Below are 21,905 nucleotides of genomic sequence, written 5' to 3' on the forward strand. Positions count from 1 at the left end.
GAGCTAGAGTTAGCATTATTGGCAGTTGCAGACTTGCAGTATTATGGCATTAGGTATGTTTTCATATTCTATCCCATGACATGGCGAGCCGTGTCACATTAGCTACCGTTTTATCTTCTAAGTATACTTTTAATACTATTGCTTGATAGTTGATACATTTATCGACGGATCTACATTATCTACCGTGGTCCTTTTCTCTTGAAATGTAGAAGTCTGAAAAACTCGTAAAAGGATATAGGAGTGGAGTATATACTGTCGACTGATCGAGTATTGACCCGTCTCTCCTTCAAAGGTGAAACCTTGTTAATATCGACCTAAACAACTTGACAAAGTATTTCGTAAGCATCAAAGTAAATATTCGTTCCTGTTTGAGACGATATTGTATTAATAACGAGTTAATCTTTCGTATAACAGTTTAATAATATGAATTTTACTGCAGAAGTAAACTGAGATTCAAATTAAATCAAAGTAGGTGACAAAATTGACCTTGTTTAGAAGATAAAAAGGCAAGACACAAAGTCTATCCAATTCCAACAAATTCATATAATCCAAGTTGGTTGTGTTTGTCAAGCTTATTAATCATTTGTTTATGAACATTTCCAGATTAATGATGATTAGGACTACCAATTTGTAACAAGATAATCTTAAACTAAACCTCATTTATTAAATAATTAACACGCTTACACAATATAATAATACTCCTAATTCCTCAAAATACCATCACTTTCATCCCGATATTTATTTATTAGTAAGACCCTGTTCTTTTGGACTGAAATTGTCTGAACTGAACTGAACTGAAATAATAATAAAAAGATTATAATAAAAATAATAATAATAATAAATATTATAATAAAAATAATACCAATAATAATAATAAATATTATTATAATATTGTTCATTAATAATAATATATTAATATGATCTAATAATAATAATCTAATAAGATATATAAAAAATAAAATATTAATATAATAATAAATAAAGTACTAATAATAATATATTAGTAATATAAATGATAACATTATTAATAATAATATAATATATTAATAATAATAACTAAAAAATAAATAATAATAATAATAATATAATAATAATAATAATAATAATAATAATAATAATAATAATAATAATAGGTCTAATATAATAACTTATTAACATAATAATATTAAATATAATTGATGGGGCATATTCTGCACCGCTGACCAAGTCAACATATTGAGCAAGGTCAAAGATATCCACAACAAGTCAACGACTTAGACGACCTAGCCGTCGAATTATCTACTGCTAACTGGTCCTGTGATGACAACCCGCCGGCGGAACACATACCCGCGACTCATATCCAAGACCCCGGCGGTGAGTCACCGGGGCCCGCCGGCCACCATAGGTCCCCTACCGAGGGGTAGATCGATCTTTCCACCGCTAGCCACTTGGCCACTGGCCACTACGTGACAAAAGGTGAAGTTTATAAATACTCCTCAACCTTCATTGAGGAGATGATCCAATCCGTAAATACACAACTTGACCTAAATACACTATTCATCCGGTATAATCTTCCTTATCTCTCTACAATATATTCCTAGCCAATTAGCATACAACTTATACATCTAAGTTTATCGACTTGGGCGTCGGAGGGTACGCTTGGCTCAAAGCCAAGCCCTCGCCTGTTCCTTGTCAGAGAGGCCGAGAGGAACGATTAAGACCAAGGAGAATCCAACTCAAGACATCATTCAACAAGCCACGGGTGGTTACTATACTTGCTCTGGAATTACACCCGGAACAATTGGCGCCGTCTGTGGGGAAAGACACTAGAAGCTAGTCACATTCATTCCCAAAACAAAAAAAAACAAACAAAAACCCACCCAAAAAGCTGAGAAGATGTCGAAACAGCAAGAGGTGTTCGTAACCGACGAGCCCCTCCACCCAGATGATACCTTCAACAATTCTGGAGTCATGCGGCCCTCCACCGGTGAGTAATCCAACCGGAGTTCGGATGCCAATAACACCGCGATGCGCGCACGCCGCCAACCAAGTCACCCTCATGGGACATGTGGTGGACGTGGCATTATCAAGCAACTCTCGGATCTCATTGGTAGTACGTCGGCTCACACTGTCACACCGACAAGAGCGGCGGAACCCGCACAAGAGACCAGGGCCCGGAATGTGACTCCAAGAGACCTGGATAGAGCACTAGAAGAAGTTGGCCCTGTCAAAACGCCAGGAAGAGCCGTAATGCAAGTGGTGGACATAAGTCCCGACGCGCTCGCGGAGGACAGCGTCACCGCAGCGAGCCCACGAGGCCCGCCCGGAGGAATGAAAGAAGTCCGACTCACCGCAGTCGGAGAAGAAGAAGCCCGACTCACCGAGTCGGGAAGGAGCCCTTCTCGCCACGAGGAGAGGAGCCGAACTAGGGACGTGAGGAGCCGATCGCCGCGTACCGTTCGACACGTGGTCGACCCCCTCGGCCGACTACGTCCTAGAAATCCCGGTGCCAACTAAGCTAAAGTTGCCACCCATATCGTACTCAGGAGAAGGCGACCCATCCGACCACGCGGAGGCTTTCGAGTCCCACATGTCGGTATGGGAACACTGATGAGGTCCGGGTGCCGTGTCTTCCCAACGACCTTGCATGGGATGGCACAAAGTTGGTACAAAGGACTCCCGACGGATCGATATACGGGTATGGCGACCTAAGAGAAAGATTTTGGCCCAATATTCCCGCAATAAGAGGAGGGCCGTCGAAACATCGGATCTCCCGACTATCAAGCGGGAGGGAGGCGAGACTCTCCGAAGCTATGTGAAGAGGTTCGACGCCAAGGTTCAAGCAGGTTCGGATCCGAACAATGAGTGGCCGCCTTGGCCGATGAAAGGTCTCCCAAGAGGGGACCTAAAAAATGAGCTCATCAAGTGCGGCGGCCAAAGGTTAGACTCCGCCAGGAAGATGGCCGACCAAGCCATTAAGGTGGAGGACTACCACAAGACCGGGTAGGCCCGCCGAGGCCGAGCACTCGAAAAAGAAGAGCGCCGGGAGGAAAACCCGGATGAAAGACGCCGTGACAACAATGGGTCACGGTCCGATGAACGACGCCGTGAGAATAATAGGTCACGGTCGATAAACCGCCAGAAACAGGACTCGGCGGGCGCCGGTGGAGTTCGGGAACGTACCACCGTGAGGCGGTATGATAATAAGACCCCTCTCGTTGTGTCAGCCGCTGAAGTCTTCGCCCTGAGCAAAAACGAGGGCCAGAAGTGGGAGAGACCCCCCAAGCCGAAGAGTGACGGTGACACGAGCCATCGTGAGTACCACGGCCACACCGCCATTTAACCAACGACCGCCGACATCCGAAGAATGCCATTCAAGAGCCGATCCGGAAGGGAGCCTCGGCAAGTACGTCGCCAAAGGCCAAAAGACCGATGCCAGCAGTTCAGATAGGAAATCCGTCTTCGAACGGATATGAGTGATCCACGTTGTCATCGGGGGTAATGAGAACGGAGGGTCCGCTCATGGGTACAAGCGACACTTGAACGAACTATACCAGGCCATCAACTTCGTGCCCAAAGACAACGGCGACCCCCGCTTCCAACATCCCCGATATGACTATTGGAAGGAAGGACTACGAGGGAGTCGTCTCTCCTCATAAAGAACCCGCTTGTAGTCAATTTGGACATATCCAACCACCCGGTCAAGAGATGTCCGATTGACACGGGTGCCTACACGAACATCATGTTCGTGGAGTGCTTCCTCACCTCTGGCCGAAGGTCAAAGACTTGAGCCCCGCACCACCCACCGTACGGCCTTCTCTCGGGGCCGGCCTAGTACCGCTCGGGTCAATCAGCCGATGATGTTCGGCCGAGGGAATGCGCCAAAAATCTTCTAGCCGAGTTCGTGGTCATTGACGGCTCGTCCGCCTACAACGCCCTCATAGGCCGAGTCACCCCGAGCGAGGCCGACGCAGTTGATGTCCATCCGGCACCGGCACCGATGTATGTCTCGGACCGGGGGAAGCGCATAAGCTCGTCTCCAAAGACGAGAATGACGAGGTGGTCAACGTCCGGATAGGCCGCCAGAGGATGCAACATGCAATCCTCAAAGTGGCAAAGAAATCGAGAGAAGGGGAAAAGTCCATCCTTACAACGGAGGGCGACCCCATGGATGCAACTAGCGGCCGATCGGGAAGGTGAGCCCTTGATGAGCCATTAAAACACCGGGAATCTCGGATGTAATTCTTGTAGCGGCGGAGGTGTCCAAACCAAAATTGTGGGCACCCCGACGCATGTTTTCATCTCGAATAAAAATTGCCCAAGTCTTTCGTCAAGAAATCGCTTTCCCCACGGTCGCTAGAGAACAAACAGACGCCGACTCACACTTTGTCATATCGACAAGAGCGGCGGTCCCTATCAAGAAACGACGCCGACTCACACATCGTCATGTCGACAAGAGCTAGATCTCCTTCAAGAAAAGCACCGTCGCAGATCACTCCAAGTAGTAGACGCCACTAGTCACCCCAAGAGGCGTGACGCCGTCGCGATCCTACCCAAGTAGTAGACGCCACAGAGTCTCCTTCAAGAAACAGCACCGTCGCAGTCACCAAGTAGTAGACGCCACTGCAGCCACCCCAAGAGGCGTGACGCCGTCGCAGATCACTCCAAGTAGTAGACGCCACGGAGTCTCCTTCAAGAAAATGTGCACCGTCGCAGCCTACTCCAAGTAGTAGACGCCACGGCAGTCACCCCAAGAGGTGTGACGCCGTCGCAGACACTCCAAGTAGTAGACGCCACGGGAGTCTCCTTCAAGAAACAGCACCGTCGCAGATCACTCCAAGTAGTAGACGCCACGGCAGTCACCCCAAGAGGCGTGACGCCGTCGCGATCACTCCAAGTAGTAGACGCCACGGGAGTCTTCTTCAAGAAACAGGCACCGTCGCAGTCACTCCAAGTAGTAGACGCCACGGCAGTCACCCCAAGAGGTGTGACGCCGTCGCAGTCACTCCAAGTAGTAGACGCCACGGGAGTCTCCTTCAAGAAAAACAGGCACCGTCGCGCATCACTCCAAGTAGTAGACGCCACGGCGATCACCCCAAGAGGCGTGACGCCGTCGCAGTCACTCCAAGTAGTAGACGCCACGGGAGTCTCCTTCAAGAAATAAGCACCGTCGCAGTCACTCCAAGTAGTAGACGCCACGGCAGACGCCGACTCACACTGTCATATCGACAAGAGCGACATGCACCCTAAGGAAGCGGACATGCGACGGTTATATAACCAGCGCGGTTGATACTCGGCCGAGACGATCAAAATGCCTTGGAAGCGTTACTCGGTTGAGATACGCACTCTAGACGCTCGGCCAAGCCGAGGCGGGAACAAAAGAGACACCGAATTAATAACGGAAGGAGACAACCCAGGACGAAGACGAAGACGCTAAAAGGACAAATAAGCTCAAATACTAGCGCAAGGAAAAGAGGTGAAGTAAAAACGAACTCTTATTAAATATGTTCAACGAATTACAAGAAATTACAAGCATAAGCCAAAAGACAAAAGGTTACGTAAATTATCTCCCTATGTCCGTTGTTGCTCGCCATCGACGGCAGCGGCACTTTCTTCGATAGGTAACCCCAGCTCCCTTAGCGACCTCGGCTTCGGCGACCTCGGCTTTAGCCTCGGCGGCCTCGGCCCGCCTTTGCCCGCTGGCTTCCTCCGGGCCTCTTTAGCCTTTTCGCCAGAGTCGCCTTCTCGCCGCCTCCTTCTCTCGCTTCGCCCTCACCGCCTCTTTAGCCTTCTCCGCCACGGCTTTATCCTTGGCTTCGAGCTTGTCATCAAGCGACTTGTCATATCCGTCCCACGGAAAGGAACCATCAAGAGGGAAGAGCTCCTCAATCACTTCCCTAACAGCTCCTTCGGCTAAATCCCTAATTCAAGACACATGTTGTTAGGGAGCATGACGGTTTGGAGCATCTCAATGTCCTTCTCCTTTTGCCTAATGACGGCATCTCTGATCCGAACCACCTCCGCCTGGGCCTTAAACAGTCCCCTGGACTCATTCCTCTCGCCGGAGGTAGAGGTCGGCGTGCCTCGAACAAGTGTACACTTCCCCAGCAGCTTAGCGGCTTCGGCTGCCGCAGCCTCGGCCTTGGCTCTCTCAAAGAAGGACCTCCTTTTCAACGTCCCCGCCTAAGTTTTCTTTCGCCCAAGAGCGCCCTCTCAAAGCATCCCCCTAAGCCTCTCGCTCATTGAGAAGATCTGCTTTGCCTTCGCGGCCACCTTCTTAGTGGCCTTAAGCTCAAAAGCGGATTGAGCCAAGGCCTTCTCCCCGCTCTACGATACGAGCACCGGAAGACCGTTCCACCTCGCCTTGACTCCTTGATAAGCTCCGTGCCTTCATCTATGAGTGGGAGAAGGAAACCTTCCGGGATGAGGAAACAAGTGGTGACATTTTGATCACGGCTACCAGAGTGGGAGAGGGAAACCTTCCGGGATGAAGGGACAAAGTGGTGACATTTTGATCACCTACTGCGAGATGGGGGAGGAGAACCTTCGGGATGGAGAGTTCACGGTGACGTGTTGATCACCGCCCGCACGTAACTCCCCTCCACTTGCCGCCCAACAGAGCGGCGGACGATCGCGGCCGATCTACAAAATTTAAAGTAAGCATAAGTATCGACATACGCAGACATGCCGAAGAGCCTGTCATGCTGCAGCGCCCTAAGGAACAAGCTAAAACGAAGCCACGTAAAGAACAATACCGTGCTTGGCCTTCGGCCGAAACGCGCGTCTCCTCGTCAAGCCAAACAAAATCAACGGCCGCGGATAGGCCGTCCGCTTTTTTACGGACAAGGGGCGAGCCCTCCTCCTCGTCGGAGTCATCCCCGTTGGAGATACAAATGATCTCCACCGTCTCCTTCGAAATGGGGGGATGGAAGGCGGAGCCGTGTCGACGCCACCACCGCCGAGGACTTCGTTTTGCGCGTGTGGCGCGGCACGTTACTAACAACCTTCGCTCGGGTCTCCACCGCACTCAAGCTTTTCACCCGCCGCTCTATGAGATCGTCGGCGACCTCCGGTCATTGGGGAGAGCTTTGGGATGTAAGTTAGCAACGGTTTTATCTTTGTTGATCCCATTCTCAGGAGGATATCCTCGACAGTCCGGTCCAAAATGGCCTGCGAAGGAAACGAAGCAAGAGTTAAGTAGAAGAAATAAATAAAAGTTCAAAGACACAACGAGAACGGTGATGGGCCTCACACCGACCCCACTCACCCCGCGCTAGGGTAGGTATGAGGCCGACATGGCAAAGCGGCTCATCCGAAGAATGATCTGCGTTGAGGAATCCATCTTTTCGGCAGCCCACCCTTGTCTACCTCAAAAAGCCGCATTGCCAGCCTCTCGTCCTCCGAGAGAAGAACCCCGCCAAAGATCCATTTTGAGTTTCTTCCGGAGACCCATCCGTCATGCTCCGCCTTAGTCTCACACCGCAAGTTAACTTGATCTTTGAAAGGAGCAGGGCGGCGGATAGTCATCCAAGCACCTTAACGTACACCCACCGACCCCGCCCAGCCCTTGCAAGAGGAAAGTTTGTCGGCAGAGACATAACCCTTCTCCGTGTGCACATCTGAACCACCGCGCGCGCCGAGAGTGACGGCTGGAGGTAATGAAGTCGGCGAAATAAGTTCACCGTTGGGGCCTCCCCCTTGAAGAGACAAAGCCGGACAAACCCGATTATGGTCCTCATAGCCAACGGGTGCAATTGGGCAACGGCAACGTTCATGGCCTTAAGGATGGCCACAACATACCCATTCAGCGGAAACCGGAGCCCGTACTCCAAATGTCGCATATATACGCCGGTGTGGCCCGGTGGAGGGCAACAGACGGCTTAGCCCTCCTCGGGGATAACAATCTTGTATCCCCGCCGAAGAAGAAGTGGCCCTCGAAAAATTTCTCACCGGAAGAGCTGGCCAACTTATGGGTCCAAACTCGGTCAACGCGTGCCTTACAAAGCGAGGCCGTGATCCATAACGTACCGCCTCACGGTATTAGGACGAGCCTCCTCGGCATCATCACCAAAATCGTCCGCGTCATCATCGACATCGAATCATCCTCCCATTCCTCCGTAATCCGAGGATCAACTTCGGGAGAAGGAGACCTAGGGCCCGGCTTACTAGGCCCGGCGTCGGCAGAAGACATGTTTACAATGAACTTACAAAATTAAAAATTGGAAAGTTTGTTTGTTTACCTTCAAGAAAAAACGCTCACGGAGTAACAACTCGGGAAATTAGAAGACAAAGAAACCCTTGGAAATTTAGAGAGAAGGAAATTTTGGAGAATGAAATTGGTGGCCAATTTTTTGAGCAATTACCCTATTTATAGGAAAAGCCCATGAAGCGGGACCAATCAAGAAAAGCCCATGAAGCGTCAACCAATCGGCGTGCGGACACGTGTCGGACATGCAACCACGGGATGTCAATCGTTGCAACGATTGCTTATGTCAATCAATGCAACAGTGACCAAACGTCTTCAACACGCCTATTCAAATCTCTCCGCCTATTCACCTTCCTCAACAAATTCCCATGCACCTATTCTCCGCCGGCCACATGATCAACCAAGCTAGACACCGCCGGCAGGGGGCAATCAAAAATAACCTAGAGCCTCAACCCGGTCTCGGCCAGCGTCCCTTTCTTTTCCACATCGGATGCCCAATACACATCCATGTGGAGGGGGAATATGGTACGGCCTAAGAAAGACTAGGCCGATGCAGAAAATTTTCTACAAACTACTTGCGCAGAATATACGCTCGGACGTACATCGAAGCCCATACCACGGCATAGACTACGTTGGGGGCAAATTGATGGGGCATATTCGCACCACGACCAAGTCAACATATTGAGCAAGGTCAAAGATATCCACAACAAGTCAACGACTTAGACGACCTAGCCGATCGACCCATCGGCCGCTAACTGGGTCCCGGCATGACAACCCGCCTTTGCCGGAACACATACCCGCGTACTCATATCCAAGACCCTCGGCGGTGAGTCACTGGGGCCCGCCGGCCAGCCATAGGTCCTCGGCCCAGGGGTAGATCGATCTTTCCACCGCTAGCCACTTGGCCACTTGGCCACTACGTGACAAAAGGTGAAGTCTATAAATACTCCTCAACCTTCATTGAGGAGAGGATCCAATCCAGAAATACACAACTTGACCTAAATACACTATTCATCTGGTATAATCTTCCTTATCTCTCTACAATATGTTCCTAGCCAATTAGCATACAACTTATACATCTAAGTTTACTGACTTGGGCGTCGGAGTGGGTACGCTTGGCTCAAAGCCAAGCCCCGCCTCGTTCCTTGTTGCAGAGAGGCCGAGAGGAACGATTAAGACCAAGGGAGAATCCAACTCAAGACATCATTCAACAAGCCACGGGTGATAACTATACTTGCTCTGGAATTACACCCGGAACAATAATAATAATAATAATAATAAATATGTGATTAATAATATTAATAATGAGTATATTAATAAAATAATAAATATTAAATAATAACTTATTAATATAATAATATTAAATATAATAATAATAATAAATATGTTATGAATAATATTAATAATAATAAATATATTAATAAAATAAGAAATATAATATAATAATAATAATAATAATAATACTGATAATAATAATAATAATAATCATAATAATAATAAATGTATTAAATATAAATATAATAATATTACGAATTAATTATTAATAAATATAATAGTAATATAATAAATATAAAAATAATATAATAATAATAATAACAATAGTAAATACATTAATATAAAAATAATAATAAGAATATCAATAAGAATAATAATAGTAATGTTGAATCGAATGAATCGAACTGATTAAATGAATCAATCAATCAATCGAATCAATCGAATCGAATGAAATAATCAATCGAATCAATCGAATCGATTAGAATTGAAATTAAGTCCAAAAGAACATAGCCTAAGTCTCCCTTAAATCCATCCATCTCTAACATAAAACGAATCCAAAATTATATTTTCTTAATCCCCAGAGTTGTAAATAACTACTCCCTCTTATTCTCTAACATTTTTCACATTTCCTAAAATGACAAATTTACTAAGATCTTCCACTTTCCTTATTAATCTATAACTAGTATAGACCCCGTGCAATGTACGCACGGTATTTATAGAATTATTGTATTTTGATTTGAGGTTAAAAAAAATAAAAATAAAGATTTAAGTAACGACGTAAAATATGTATTTTAATGAATTTTTTTTAGCACAAATTTGGTGATATTGTTTTATCACTTTTTTAAATAGCACATGTTTTAGCTACAACTTATCTTACCGAAAAAGAAATTGTTATCATAAAAAAACCTAGAAGCAAATCTTATAGGGAACTATATCAAAATAGGAAAGTAAATATAAGACATTATATCAAAATAGGGAAAATGTTTTAGGCGTGAAAAATTTTAGTTTTTCCCATTCATTTAGTATATAGGGGATTTGTGCTACTTAGGATTTGTTTTTTTTTTGGTGTTGACCAGGAGTATCTCCTACCGACAGCTGGGGCAATCTCCTTCGGAGTACTGAAGGCAATTTAATGGGTTGACCCCTCCCAAGTTTGGTTTTTTCATTCGCAAGAGTCAGGAATCGAACCCCTGATCACTTGTTTAAGAGATGAGAGCCCTTACCATTCACACCAGCCAACTTTGGTTGCTACTTAGGATTTGTGACCCCACATTTCCTCTCTTACTTTCCATTTCCTCCATTTTCCACCCCAATTTTTATTCTTTTTAAAAACTACCCAAAAACAATGTGAAATATCATAGTGAATAGTGAATAGGAGGGAGTATATGATGAAGTTTTCTAAATATTGTATTACAATCATTTTTGCATTTTGAATTTTTTTTCGGTAATGAGGCGTAAAGCCAGTTCAATATAAAGATAAAGGAATTCACCTATCATCACGATACCTCAGTCTTAATTCTTAGACTAAGACCTCATCGATAACACGTTTTCAATTTTAATTACAAATATCATTATATATCATTCATATATTCCTTACCATTTACTAGAAAATATCACCAACTCAAAAAAGTCTTTAACACATCTAACATCTTACTCATTAGTCATTCATATCCATTTCACGCTCACAATCGCCTCAAATAAGAGGTGTGTATTTTATTCCGCTATTCCTAATTCCTAATGTAATGAAAACTGAAAAGTGAATGGTAACATTTCGCAACCACTTCTCCTTTTAAAAATTATTTTAACGGATTATAAGACGTAACAAACTGTAATTTGTGGTATTTATATATACCAGTCCGTCTCATTGAAGACGGCCACTATTCGTCACAAGTTGAAGACGGATAGTGACCCTCTCACAAAATGTAAGTAGGAGGGGAAGTGGGGTATCCATTTCCCCCACTTATACTATCCATTTACTCCCTCCCAGTCACTATAATGTTCTCACTTTCCTGAAACGGATTATTCAGCTAATATTCTCATTTCTTTTTTTGGTAACTTTTACTCTTATTTTATTCATTCCTTTCTCCTATCAATACATCCCACACAACACTTTTACTCCTATTTTATTACTTTCCTTTATATTTTGGTCCCACAATTTTTTATTTAACTACTAATAATTCATTCCTCTCTCCTAACCTTAAGCTGATGGTTGAAGTTCCCTTGATGCAGGCGGGATTCCCTGGCCTGTTCTGATTATCCACTTTAGAATAGAGGGGGTGGGATTTGAACCCGTGACCTTCGGTCACACTGGCTCTGATACCATGATAGATGAACCAACTCAACCAAAACCTTAAGGTGATGGTTGAGGCCCAACTATTATAAATATTCCTATTAACATACATACACTCATCAAAAGCCACAATTCTTTACATTCTCTTCCCTTCCTTTCCTCTCTCTCTTGACGCGTTTACACCCATCAAAAACCCTCCATTAAAAACACCCCCAAAAAACCTTCACTTTTTCCCTAAAAACTCAACCTTTTTTTTCTTCTTCATCAATGGCGAACAACCCAGGTGAAGCACCAAACCAAGACTTCCTCGAACAACTCCTAGAGATGCAGACTTACGCCGCCGCTGCTGCGGCCGCAGCAGCAGCCGCAGGCGGTGGCGTAAACGAGTCGGGTTTGGCGGGAAATGAAATGAATTTGGCGGGAAATAACAACATGCTTCTTCAGCTTAGCTCACCTGGTATTGGAGGCTGTTATCCGAGTCAATCCGTTTACCCACTTGGGTTGAGCTTGGATCCGGGTCCGGGTCCTGGGTCGGGTCATAAAGCTGGGTTCTTGAAGCATGATGAGTGTGGGCCCAGTAGTATTAAGAGGTTTCGTGATGATCTTGTTGATGTTGCTAATTCTGGCCCTAAGACTGTATGCATTCCTTTTCCTAATTATTTTTCTTAGTCAGTCTCAGTCATTTGTTTACCTTTGATTAAAATAATTCTCGAAGATTTTTTTTTTTTTTTTGGTGGGTATGAAATGTTGTAATTTTTGCTGAAGTAGAAATTATTGTTGTTGATTTTTGTTAATTATTGTGTTAGTAAATTGAAGCGATTAGGGTAAATATGATGCTGACGGAATTGAACCCAGGTCAGGAGTATTACCTAGTAGGCTAGACTAGTACCTAGGGCGTCTTAAAGTAAATGGAGGCACGGTGCACCACAAAAAAAATGAGGCCCAAATATGAATGTATAAGTATAGTACACGTCGAGGTTTGTATTGAATTTTATTAGTAAAGCTTATAAATTCGGTGGCCAAAACTGGAGGCCCGGTTCCGCCTCCCGCCCGGGGTATTGGACGCCCCTGCTAGTACCGTCACGTGACTTTATCAGTTAAGCTAGTTGACAAGCGAAATTACGGGTTATGTTTCTTGTAGCATGGTAGTAAAAATTTAAGAAGGATAAATGACAGGTTAAAAAATGATTTTTGGCAATTGTTTTACTGTGGGTTTTTACCCTTTTTGGTAATTGGTTGTGGGTTTGGAAATTGGTTGGTAATGATAGTGGGGAAAGTGTGTTAATTCGGAATGATGGCGGATTAGTGGGTAAAAGTATGAAATTTGGGGAAAGAAAGGTGATGGGGTTTGCATGATGCATCAAAGTTGGTTTCTTGAGATTGATTTGGTGAAAATGTTGTCAGGTTTACCATGGACAACCAATGCAGAATCCTGTTCCTGCAGTTCCGCATCAACCTTCTGTTCGGCCCAGAGTGAGAGCGAGGCGAGGTCAGGCTACTGATCCACACAGCATTGCTGAGAGGGTATGTCTTGATTAAGTATAATTTACGCAAATTGTCTCTACTGGATTAGTATCGTTTTTTTTACTGTTGTATTAATGTGATGCTAATATCTTCTCACAAATTCTCATTATAGACGGAAGATATCCGTCTATAGTTATAGACCCATTTAAGCATAAGACAAGCAACAAGTTTCAATGTTTCATGGTGGGGCCCAAAAATGTCACCACTTTAAGCATATTTGACCCGTCTTTCACTTTAGACGGATATATCCGTCTATAGTGAGACTAATTGATATCTTTTGTAAATCAGTTGGGGTTTCAAAGTTTGATGATTTACGACTCTTCATGCTGTTCTTTATATTTTTCGCTATGTTTGGTTTAGTGGGTTGTTTTAGTAAGAGAAAGCCAAATACTTGCTATTCATTGGTAGTTTGGACGTTTGGTACATCTTTTTGATTGTGAAGTCGCACTCGTTTGATGTAGTTTTCTTTATCATGGGTCACAAAATACCAGACGTTTTTAGCCTTAGCATAAGGTTAAGGCTACGACCGCTACATATATCTATCCAATCCCATCTACCCCACAATTTGTTAGAACCTTCAATGTACCTGGATAATGTCGTTGTTGTTGTTGTTGTTGTTGGGTTTAAGCAGGGAAATAGAGTACTGCTTCTTGTGTGTTTATATCATCTTGTTTTGTGTGTGAGCAGTTACGCAGAGAGAGAATTGCTGAAAGAATCAGAGCATTGCAAGAGCTCGTTCCGAGTGTCAACAAGGTTAGCCCGTCTTATCTCTTTCTGCAGTGTGAATTTGTGAAATCATCAGTCATTACTGTTTGCTTATATTTCTTTTTCACAACATTCAATAGTTTTGGGCCAGAGTCCTTGATCTTTACATACGGTTCTATGTATTTGTAGACTGATAGAGCTGCTATGCTGGATGAAATCGTGGACTACGTCAAGTTCTTGAGGTTGCAAGTCAAGGTAATTCGGGTTCTTCCCGTCATTTGTTTCGTAAAAATGTCGTTACTATCAACAACAACAACATTATCCCAGTGATGGCTCCCGCAAAGTGCGGCCTTGCGGGGTAAGGGAGGGTCGGATGTACGCAGCCTTACCCTTGTGTTAGCAACACAAAGAGGCTGTTTCCAAAGGACCCAAGATGAAAATTGCGCCGAGAGGCGAGAACTGCATTTAATGACCGCTACTTCACAAGAGAAAGAAGCGCAACCACTTTAGTGAGCCATTATTGATTAAATTTAGTAAATAGTGGATTAAATTCTCGATAAAAAAAAAACATTATTTTTTTTGAGGGTAAAAAAAAATGTTTTTTTTTATCACCTCAATAAATAAAAAAAAAAAAAAAACATTATTGATTATCACTTTCATCACGAGTTTTATGACCCAATTGGAAGTTTCTCATTAATTGTCAGATTTCCTAATAAGTAACCTCAGATGAGTTCACATAATGATTTTGTTAATTTTGAAGCTGACACATGGACCACTAACCCTAATTGTTAATCAAATGAGTCATATACTCTTATTATCTTTAATCATTTCCCATAATGGCTTCATTATACAGATGTCTCTAAACCTTACATTGGATCCTCAATAATGAATACCTATATCTAGGTACTTCATTAAATAAAGACGACCAATCCGACGACAATTATTATGCTGCTATAGACTATTATACTTTCAATTATACAACTACATCCTTACATTCTTTGCTTTAGGGAGAAGTTTGTTCCATAATTTATTAGCCTAGCTAGTGTTTTTTTCGTTTGCACCATCTGGTGTAGTCTGGATTCAAGGTAGGTAGGATTATTGGGGCGGTAAAAATTTTCCGTGTGGTCTTAAGTCGTACTTGATATCTTTTGTTAAACTAAATTTGCCCCTTAACAGTTAATCTAGGTGTTCAGAGCCTCAGAGGTGCTTAGCTAGTGGTTTTGATAATGCGCTTGAATTGTTTTTTCATAGACAAATGATTTAATCCCCAGGTTCTAAGCATGAGCAGATTGGGTGGGGCTGGTGCAGTGGTGCCGCTTGTTACAGACATGCCGATATCATCTGTCGAGGTAAACAAATGATTTGAAGAGACTAATAAATGACTATCACGAGATCACTACACTTTAGAATTTGAAATCTCATATATGTTATTAGTAACTTTTTTAATTTTGTCGCGTTTCATTAGTGACCTTTCAATATAATTGGGGGCATCATTTTATCAGCAAGACAGCAACCGTGACCTTTTTACATAGTGAGTTAGTGACCCCATTTACATTTGACGATTTCGACTTCAATTTTACCTATTCTCACGGAATGTTATTATCGTATCATCTCACCGGAGACAGAGACTTGATTAAAGACCAATTCATATGTTGTGACTTGTAACTATGCAAGTTGTAAGTTTACACAAAATGCAGTAATTCTGACAGTTAAATCTCTTCAATTTGAACTCAACATTTCAATTTATATGACTTATGCCCATGCAACAGGAAGAAGGCGGGGAAGGCGGGCAAGGTCAACCAGTATGGGAAAAATGGTCAAACGACGGAACAGAACGACAAGTAGCAAAACTCATGGAAGAGAATGTTGGAGCAGCAATGCAATTCCTACAATCAAAAGCACTATGCATAATGCCCATCTCACTCGCATCAGCAATCTACCACACTCAGCCACCAGATACAGCTTCCCTCGTCAAACCCGAGTCAAACCCACCTTCCTAAATAAAAAAACCCTAATTAAATATTAGTCACTCACATTAATCCTTAATCTCCCAAACCGCACGCAACCCACTAATCCAATTATCGGCCCCCCGACGTCTCCTCATGTCACAATCCAAGTTGAACCCCATGAAACAAGAAATGGTGGCTTACTTTGTTGAACTTTAGGCTGAATGTCATGCCTAAAAAGGATGGGAAGGTATACTCCTTAACAAAAGTCTTTATTGAGCTCAAATAAAGGCAACAAGAAGAGGGGAATTGTCAAAGCTTTTCACTTTTTTAAGTTTTTAAAATTTTTCTAAGTATTGAATCATTTAGGAAGTAGTGGTGTATGACAAAAGCACTTTATGTAATATTGGTAGTGGGGTTGTCAATTTTTACTTGTTTGCACTCTTTTCTGAGTGCGTTGTGGGACCTTCTTTAAAGGATTGGGTGAGTACTCGGTACGTAAATTTTTTTTTTTTTTTTTTTTTTTTTTTTTTTTTTTTGCTAAAATTATTATCGACTCGTTTTCAATGTGGTATAAAATTTAATTATCGGTACAATTACTCTTATTATATCATACTCGTAATAGCAAATTGGTACTCGCAAGTCGTATTTGGATAGAATTATCATTAGACTGACGGTTCTAGAGGATGATTCATGTCAGCCGACCCCAAATCATGATGATAATGTTGTTGATAGAGAAATCAATTGATTGATGGTTTACGTCGGCCTTTATAGTGGATAGCTCCAAAATTCAAAGTAAGGCTCTCTAGTTTCAACGCTCTAGTCTCTACTATAGCTTCTCAGAGGAAATAGTTTGTCGTCTTGTTTAATACGGGGTACTCTGTGCTTACTCTCAATTCTTTACTAGATATATATGGATTACGAAAATATCAGAAGTTGTAACTTAATTGAAAACTAACAAATATTTCGTGAGCACTTTCAAATGGAAAAAAAAAAATTGCGTTTTACAGCGGTCTCAAATTGGTAAAATTTCACCCGTGTGTCGACAGGGTAAGAATTATTTGACAGTGATACAGTAAGTGCAACAGGCAATTCAGGGCAGCATCATGTACCAGTCATTGTGGACTTGTAGAGTTGTAGTCATACACAGCATTATTTGTTGAACTGCAAAGTTATAAAGCTCACATTAGCAAGCATCAAGGTCCCGGAACTGAGGTGGCTTGGGTTCGCTTAACAATGTTGTGTTTCCTCCTTCTGGACCTGATCGGATTCGGTTTGGATTCTGAGTGCCATGCTGCAACATAGCACGAGTAGAAGGCCGTGAGATCACATGACACAATTATAAATCAAGAAATTCCTATTTTCAGTGCCAATCAAGGTTGTCAAACGATGTCTAATAGGTTATCAGGACATCACCTCCACATTCAGAGAAAAAGGGTGCGTTTACAACTCTATCTTTGAGCTTATGAAGCGGGTTCCCTCTTTCATTGCGGGTATGGCCCATTCCATACTCACAGAAGCGCATTATTAGATATAACTAATTAACCACCTCATTACCGTAGCAGACTAGCAGAGACCATACGTGACAGATACTAGTCTAAGGGGAATGAATCACAAAAAAGTTCAGTACAATTCACTTACAGGAGGCTTCTCTCCCCTCCTGAATGCCTCAACTATTTCCACGACTCGTTTTGGGGTAAGGTCCTCCTGCATTTGACAAAAGTAGATAAAATAATAAAAGTCCAAAAAGTGAGAAATGTAAACTATACACAAACAATGCACTATGAACACTTACGAAATAGTTATAGGTATATCCTTCTGACCCATTAGAGTAGTCAGCAACTGTTATCATAGGAGCATTAACACAACATCCCTGTGATTAAAACGAAAAGTGTTTACAATCAAGCGGCACACCGTCACTTCGTGCACACAAGTAAATAGGTTGATAACGAAGTCAAACAAGAGAAAAATAGCTGCTTTTACCATGCACTCCATCTCACCAACAGAAAAAAGACCATCTTTTGTCACCTCTGCGTATGAAAATAAACAAACCGAAATTACTACAGTTTCTCGAGAAAGCCCAGAAATATACGATAAAAACATTATTCGACAAAAACAAACCATTTCGTTTCACTCCAAGATGTTTTAACAATGCTTCTTCTATGTCTCGTGAACCTCGGATCATGCAAGGAGTTGTTCCACACACCAAAAGATGATATTTGCCAACCTGGGAGGGGAAAAAAAAATCTGAGAATACACACAAAAGATCTCAATTAATGTAATGGAGAGTCGCCAACAATGAACTCTGACCTTGTTCCGATTGAACATCGAATAAAAAGTTGCCACCTCATACACACGGATAGGAGCAACTCCTACGATCCGTGCGACCTGCATAGTAATACAAAACATGAAAACTTGACAGATGATGATCTTTGTACAAGGACATTCACCAAAAGAAGATTCATGCAATCATGCCCGATTGTGGCAACTCTGGCAAGCATCCTTACTCTTTAAGTTTTTACTCCAAACAGACTCCCCAACGGGTAGGAAGAATATTATCCGTGATTCTTGGCAATTAAAATTCCAATACAGAAAGAGGGTTGCACTTTTACAATACTTCAGAACACGAAATTAGAGAGAAATTAAAAATGAAAACTAATAAACAATTTTGCAGTTACAACTTACACCAACAAAGGAAGTCAGATTAGATTAATTACTTAATGAGGTCATAAAGGTACCATTGAATCGCCTTTCCCACGTAAAAGTCAACGCAAGAACGGCAAGACATATCTAAAGAGTAAAGACATACTCCCTACTTGTATAGACTCATATCAAACAAATACAGAACCTTTGTACTATTGTAGCATGATGTAAGACCCTACTTTCATACCATTCTAAAAACTCAAAAATCTAGGATTTCGAGCAAAAATGGAGCAATGGGTTGAAACTTAACCAACAACTCCTACTGCAGCATGATGAGTATCTTTTAACCTAAGTTACAGGGATCAGGAAGCCATCTAACAAGAATAAACCAATATTGGGGTACATTTACTTATCTATGAGTTACATAAATTTCCAATCTGTTGAGTATAGAGCTATAGATCATGTGAATCTATAATATACAGAGTAACCACAAACCTGGCACAGAGTTCAATCATTTTACGAGGAATACTGCACACTTTGCAAAAGTGAAGTTCACTAGAGGTCTACAACACTACTTAAATCAACTTAACATATAGAACACAATTTTTATTTTATTTTTTTTTTAAAAAAAAAAAAAAAAAAAAAAAACATTGCCGAGGCATTATAGCATTTCAATTTATAGTAACATGATTTTGATTTTATAAGCCATTTGTGGCCTCCTTCCCCACATAAAAAATAACATTGAAGAAACAGCTAAGCATACCTCATTCATTGCAGAAACAGGAAGCCAACCACCATGTTGCTGTTGAGCAAGATCTAGCAAAGGAATAACAGCAGACTGCTTATAGTTGGATGGGTAGTGAGTCAATAACTCATTTGCCTACACAAACAAATTACGGCATCAAAATTCCGGAGGTCACATAACTAGATAATCTCTTAGACAATCTCAATATCAAAGTGTGTAAATTTAATCTTTTAGAAGAAGGCGCATGTTCCCAAAGACGACACTAGCTGTTGGTTACGAGGTGCAAGGAGAGTACCTCATGCACACAAGAGCATCATTTTTGCAAGAAAATGTGTATTTTCAAGATAAAATATTGAGCAGCAGTAACTATTGGAGCTTTTGTGTATCAAGGTGCATCGCTTACTGCAGCTTATGCACAAGGGAAACTAGGACATTTTGGCTAGTACCTCCCTCAAAACTTAAGCACGTCCGAGGAGCGCTTTCTAGACTAGGTCGAAAACATGCTACTAATAAGGCTTTGAACATATAAGAATTCAATTCACCATGTACATGACTGTTCGAAATCATAAATCATCGCTCAACACCTTACTGAGAACCTAGAAACATTCTTCTTTAATCTACAGGATAACTGAAAAGTATTAATTCCTAAGACTAAGGGTTTGCTTGGGATGGAATAACTATTACTTGGGTAATAGAGTTCAAAATTGGGAAAAGTGGCAGAGATTGGTGGTACGTGGACGTGGTGGTAATGGAGGGTGGAAACTAGAAAGAGAAGGTGGTGGAGGAACTACTACCTCCCTATGGAGGTAATGCATTACCCTAGGCGGGAGGTAGGTTACTATTCCGTCGCTTTATGGAGTAACTATTACCCTTTCATTCTTATTTCCACCTACCCCCACCACCACTCTCCTCCATGTACTAGTACATTTCAGCTCTATTACCGTAGTAATTGTTCCTCCCATCCCAAGCAAACCTATAGGAAACTGAAGAGCAAATGAATGTCGAAGAAAACTAGCTGTGTTTGATAGACGAATCTTCCAAAATATACAATTACAATCAGTGAACCTCCAATAGTAGTCCCATTAAAACTTAAAACTCTCTACACATGACTATAGCTGATCCTCCAAATGTACAGCTAATTACAATTTAAATGAGTAGGTACATAATGATCTTGACAGTACATCAAAAGGGGTAGAATACACAACTATGCAAATAAAACGCGAGTTAAAATAGCCAATCTGTGATGCCTTCATCTGATGTAACACTACTAAGGCTAAAAACACAGCTACTTCACGCTCTTTGGCACCCAAAAGTGTGCTCTGTGGTGCCTTCATCTGATGTAACAGTGTAACACTACTAAGGCTAAAACACAGCTACTCCACGCTATTTGGCACCCAAAAGTGCGCCACGAGAGTTACTCAATGAAATAATCGACACATAAATACATCATATTAGTCATTAGAGTATACATTCCTCATGGCGCGACTGTGATAAACTATCATACACGAGGTGTCTTACTCTTAAATACGAATTCATGTCTTACATTCTAGCTAAGAATTAATTATAACCTAAATCAACACAATTACGACAACGGATTATCATCTTCGATGAATAAATACATAAATGAGCAAACATAAAACAACAAAATCACCTTTTGCTGATTCGTTTCGGAGAACTTCCACTGAACATTAGGATTGTTATCTGGCGAATCAATGTGCTGATAATAACATCAAATTAGAACAAATTGAAATCATTTTCAAACTTTATAAATCAAAAATCATCTAATCTACCTAAAAATCACAAAAATCGAACAAAAAAAATACAACAAATCAGAAATCAAGAACATACATAGTTGAGCGCAGTAGAGAATGATCGAGAAACCTGTAAAACGAGAAAACATGATTAATTAACAATGCGGGATTTTTGTTGATAAATTATGAAAAAGAGAGTGATTAAAAGGAAAATGAGGAGAAATTACAATGGAAGATTGACGGAAAACTTGAAGGACTTGAGTAAGACGTTGAGTTGATCGACGAGCGAACATTTTGTGGGAGAGGAGAGAGAAAGCTTGAAGAAGGAAAGTGAGGTTCGACAATGGCGGATTTTGGAAGAGAGAGAAACAATGGAGGTCAAAATCAAACCAATCGGAGTTTGTTGTCTAAAAAAATCAATCGGAGTTTTGTTTAGCTAATGACGAGGCTAGTGTGTCATCCACAAGCACGAGACCAGTAAGGTTGGGCCTTTGAGGGATGAGGATTGGATTGGGCTGGATTAGATTACGGGTTAACAATCGTGTTAAAAACGTAGCTGATACTCCATCTCATCCAGACCAAAGGTTACAGTTATCCAAAGATGAACAAATGAAAGAGAAACAAAGGAAAGATGAACAATGAAAAGATGAACAATGAAAAGATGAACAATGATGAAAGTAGCAACAACAAACAAACAACAACAACAATTTTTACATAAACAATAAACAAGAGAGAGAGAGACTTTGACTAAACTATCAACAAACAACAAGTTTCAACAACTTCCAACAACAAGAAATCTAACAACAACAATCAAAAATGGAAAACAATTGAAGAACAAGGG

At 42.0% G+C, this 21,905-nt stretch overlaps 2 protein-coding genes across 2 annotated transcripts; one reads left to right on the forward strand and one right to left on the reverse strand.

Annotated features, from left to right (window-relative positions):
* Nucleotides 1-11,871: 11,871 nt before the first annotated feature.
* Nucleotides 11,872-16,401, forward strand: LOC141653050 (transcription factor UNE12-like). Its single transcript, XM_074460688.1, has 6 exons — nt 11,872-12,386; nt 13,155-13,274; nt 13,962-14,027; nt 14,169-14,234; nt 15,251-15,328; nt 15,749-16,401. Exons 1-6 carry the CDS (start codon nt 12,018-12,020, stop codon nt 15,977-15,979), a joined length of 930 nt encoding a protein of 309 aa, XP_074316789.1. The 5' UTR covers nt 11,872-12,017; the 3' UTR covers nt 15,980-16,401.
* A 410-nt stretch (nt 16,402-16,811) lies between these two features.
* LOC141653051 (NADH dehydrogenase [ubiquinone] flavoprotein 2, mitochondrial-like) lies at nt 16,812-21,528 on the reverse strand. The gene is made up of 10 exons (XM_074460689.1): nt 21,292-21,528; nt 21,162-21,194; nt 20,965-21,030; nt 19,332-19,448; nt 18,236-18,313; nt 18,047-18,152; nt 17,909-17,955; nt 17,721-17,798; nt 17,567-17,632; nt 16,812-17,219 (listed from the first exon to the last, which is right to left on the reverse strand). Exons 1-10 carry the CDS (start codon nt 21,355-21,357, stop codon nt 17,112-17,114), a joined length of 765 nt encoding a protein of 254 aa, XP_074316790.1. The 5' UTR covers nt 21,358-21,528; the 3' UTR covers nt 16,812-17,111.
* Between the last annotated feature and the right edge of the window lie 377 nt (nt 21,529-21,905).

This window comes from Silene latifolia, chromosome 4 (assembly GCF_048544455.1).
Source record: "Silene latifolia isolate original U9 population chromosome 4, ASM4854445v1, whole genome shotgun sequence".
NCBI lineage: Eukaryota > Viridiplantae > Streptophyta > Magnoliopsida > Caryophyllales > Caryophyllaceae > Silene > Silene latifolia.

Excerpts from the sequence above, each read along its gene's own strand:
- LOC141653050 (XM_074460688.1), top strand. The coding sequence starts at position 12,018 with ATGGCGAACAACCCAGGTGAAGCACCAAACCAAGACTTCCTCGAACAA. Across the intron at positions 12,387-13,154 it reads CTAATTCTGGCCCTAAGACT|GTTTACCATGGACAACCAAT; the intron begins GTATGCATTCCT and ends AAATGTTGTCAG. Across the intron at positions 14,028-14,168 it reads TCGTTCCGAGTGTCAACAAG|ACTGATAGAGCTGCTATGCT; the intron begins GTTAGCCCGTCT and ends ATGTATTTGTAG.
- LOC141653051 (XM_074460689.1), bottom strand. The coding sequence starts at position 21,357 with ATGTTCGCTCGTCGATCAACTCAACGTCTTACTCAAGTCCTTCAAGTT. Across the intron at positions 21,031-21,161 it reads TCTCTACTGCGCTCAACTAT|CACATTGATTCGCCAGATAA; the intron begins GTATGTTCTTGA and ends TGTTATTATCAG. Across the intron at positions 17,220-17,566 it reads GGAGGGGAGAGAAGCCTCCT|CATGGCACTCAGAATCCAAA; the intron begins GTAAGTGAATTG and ends GCTATGTTGCAG.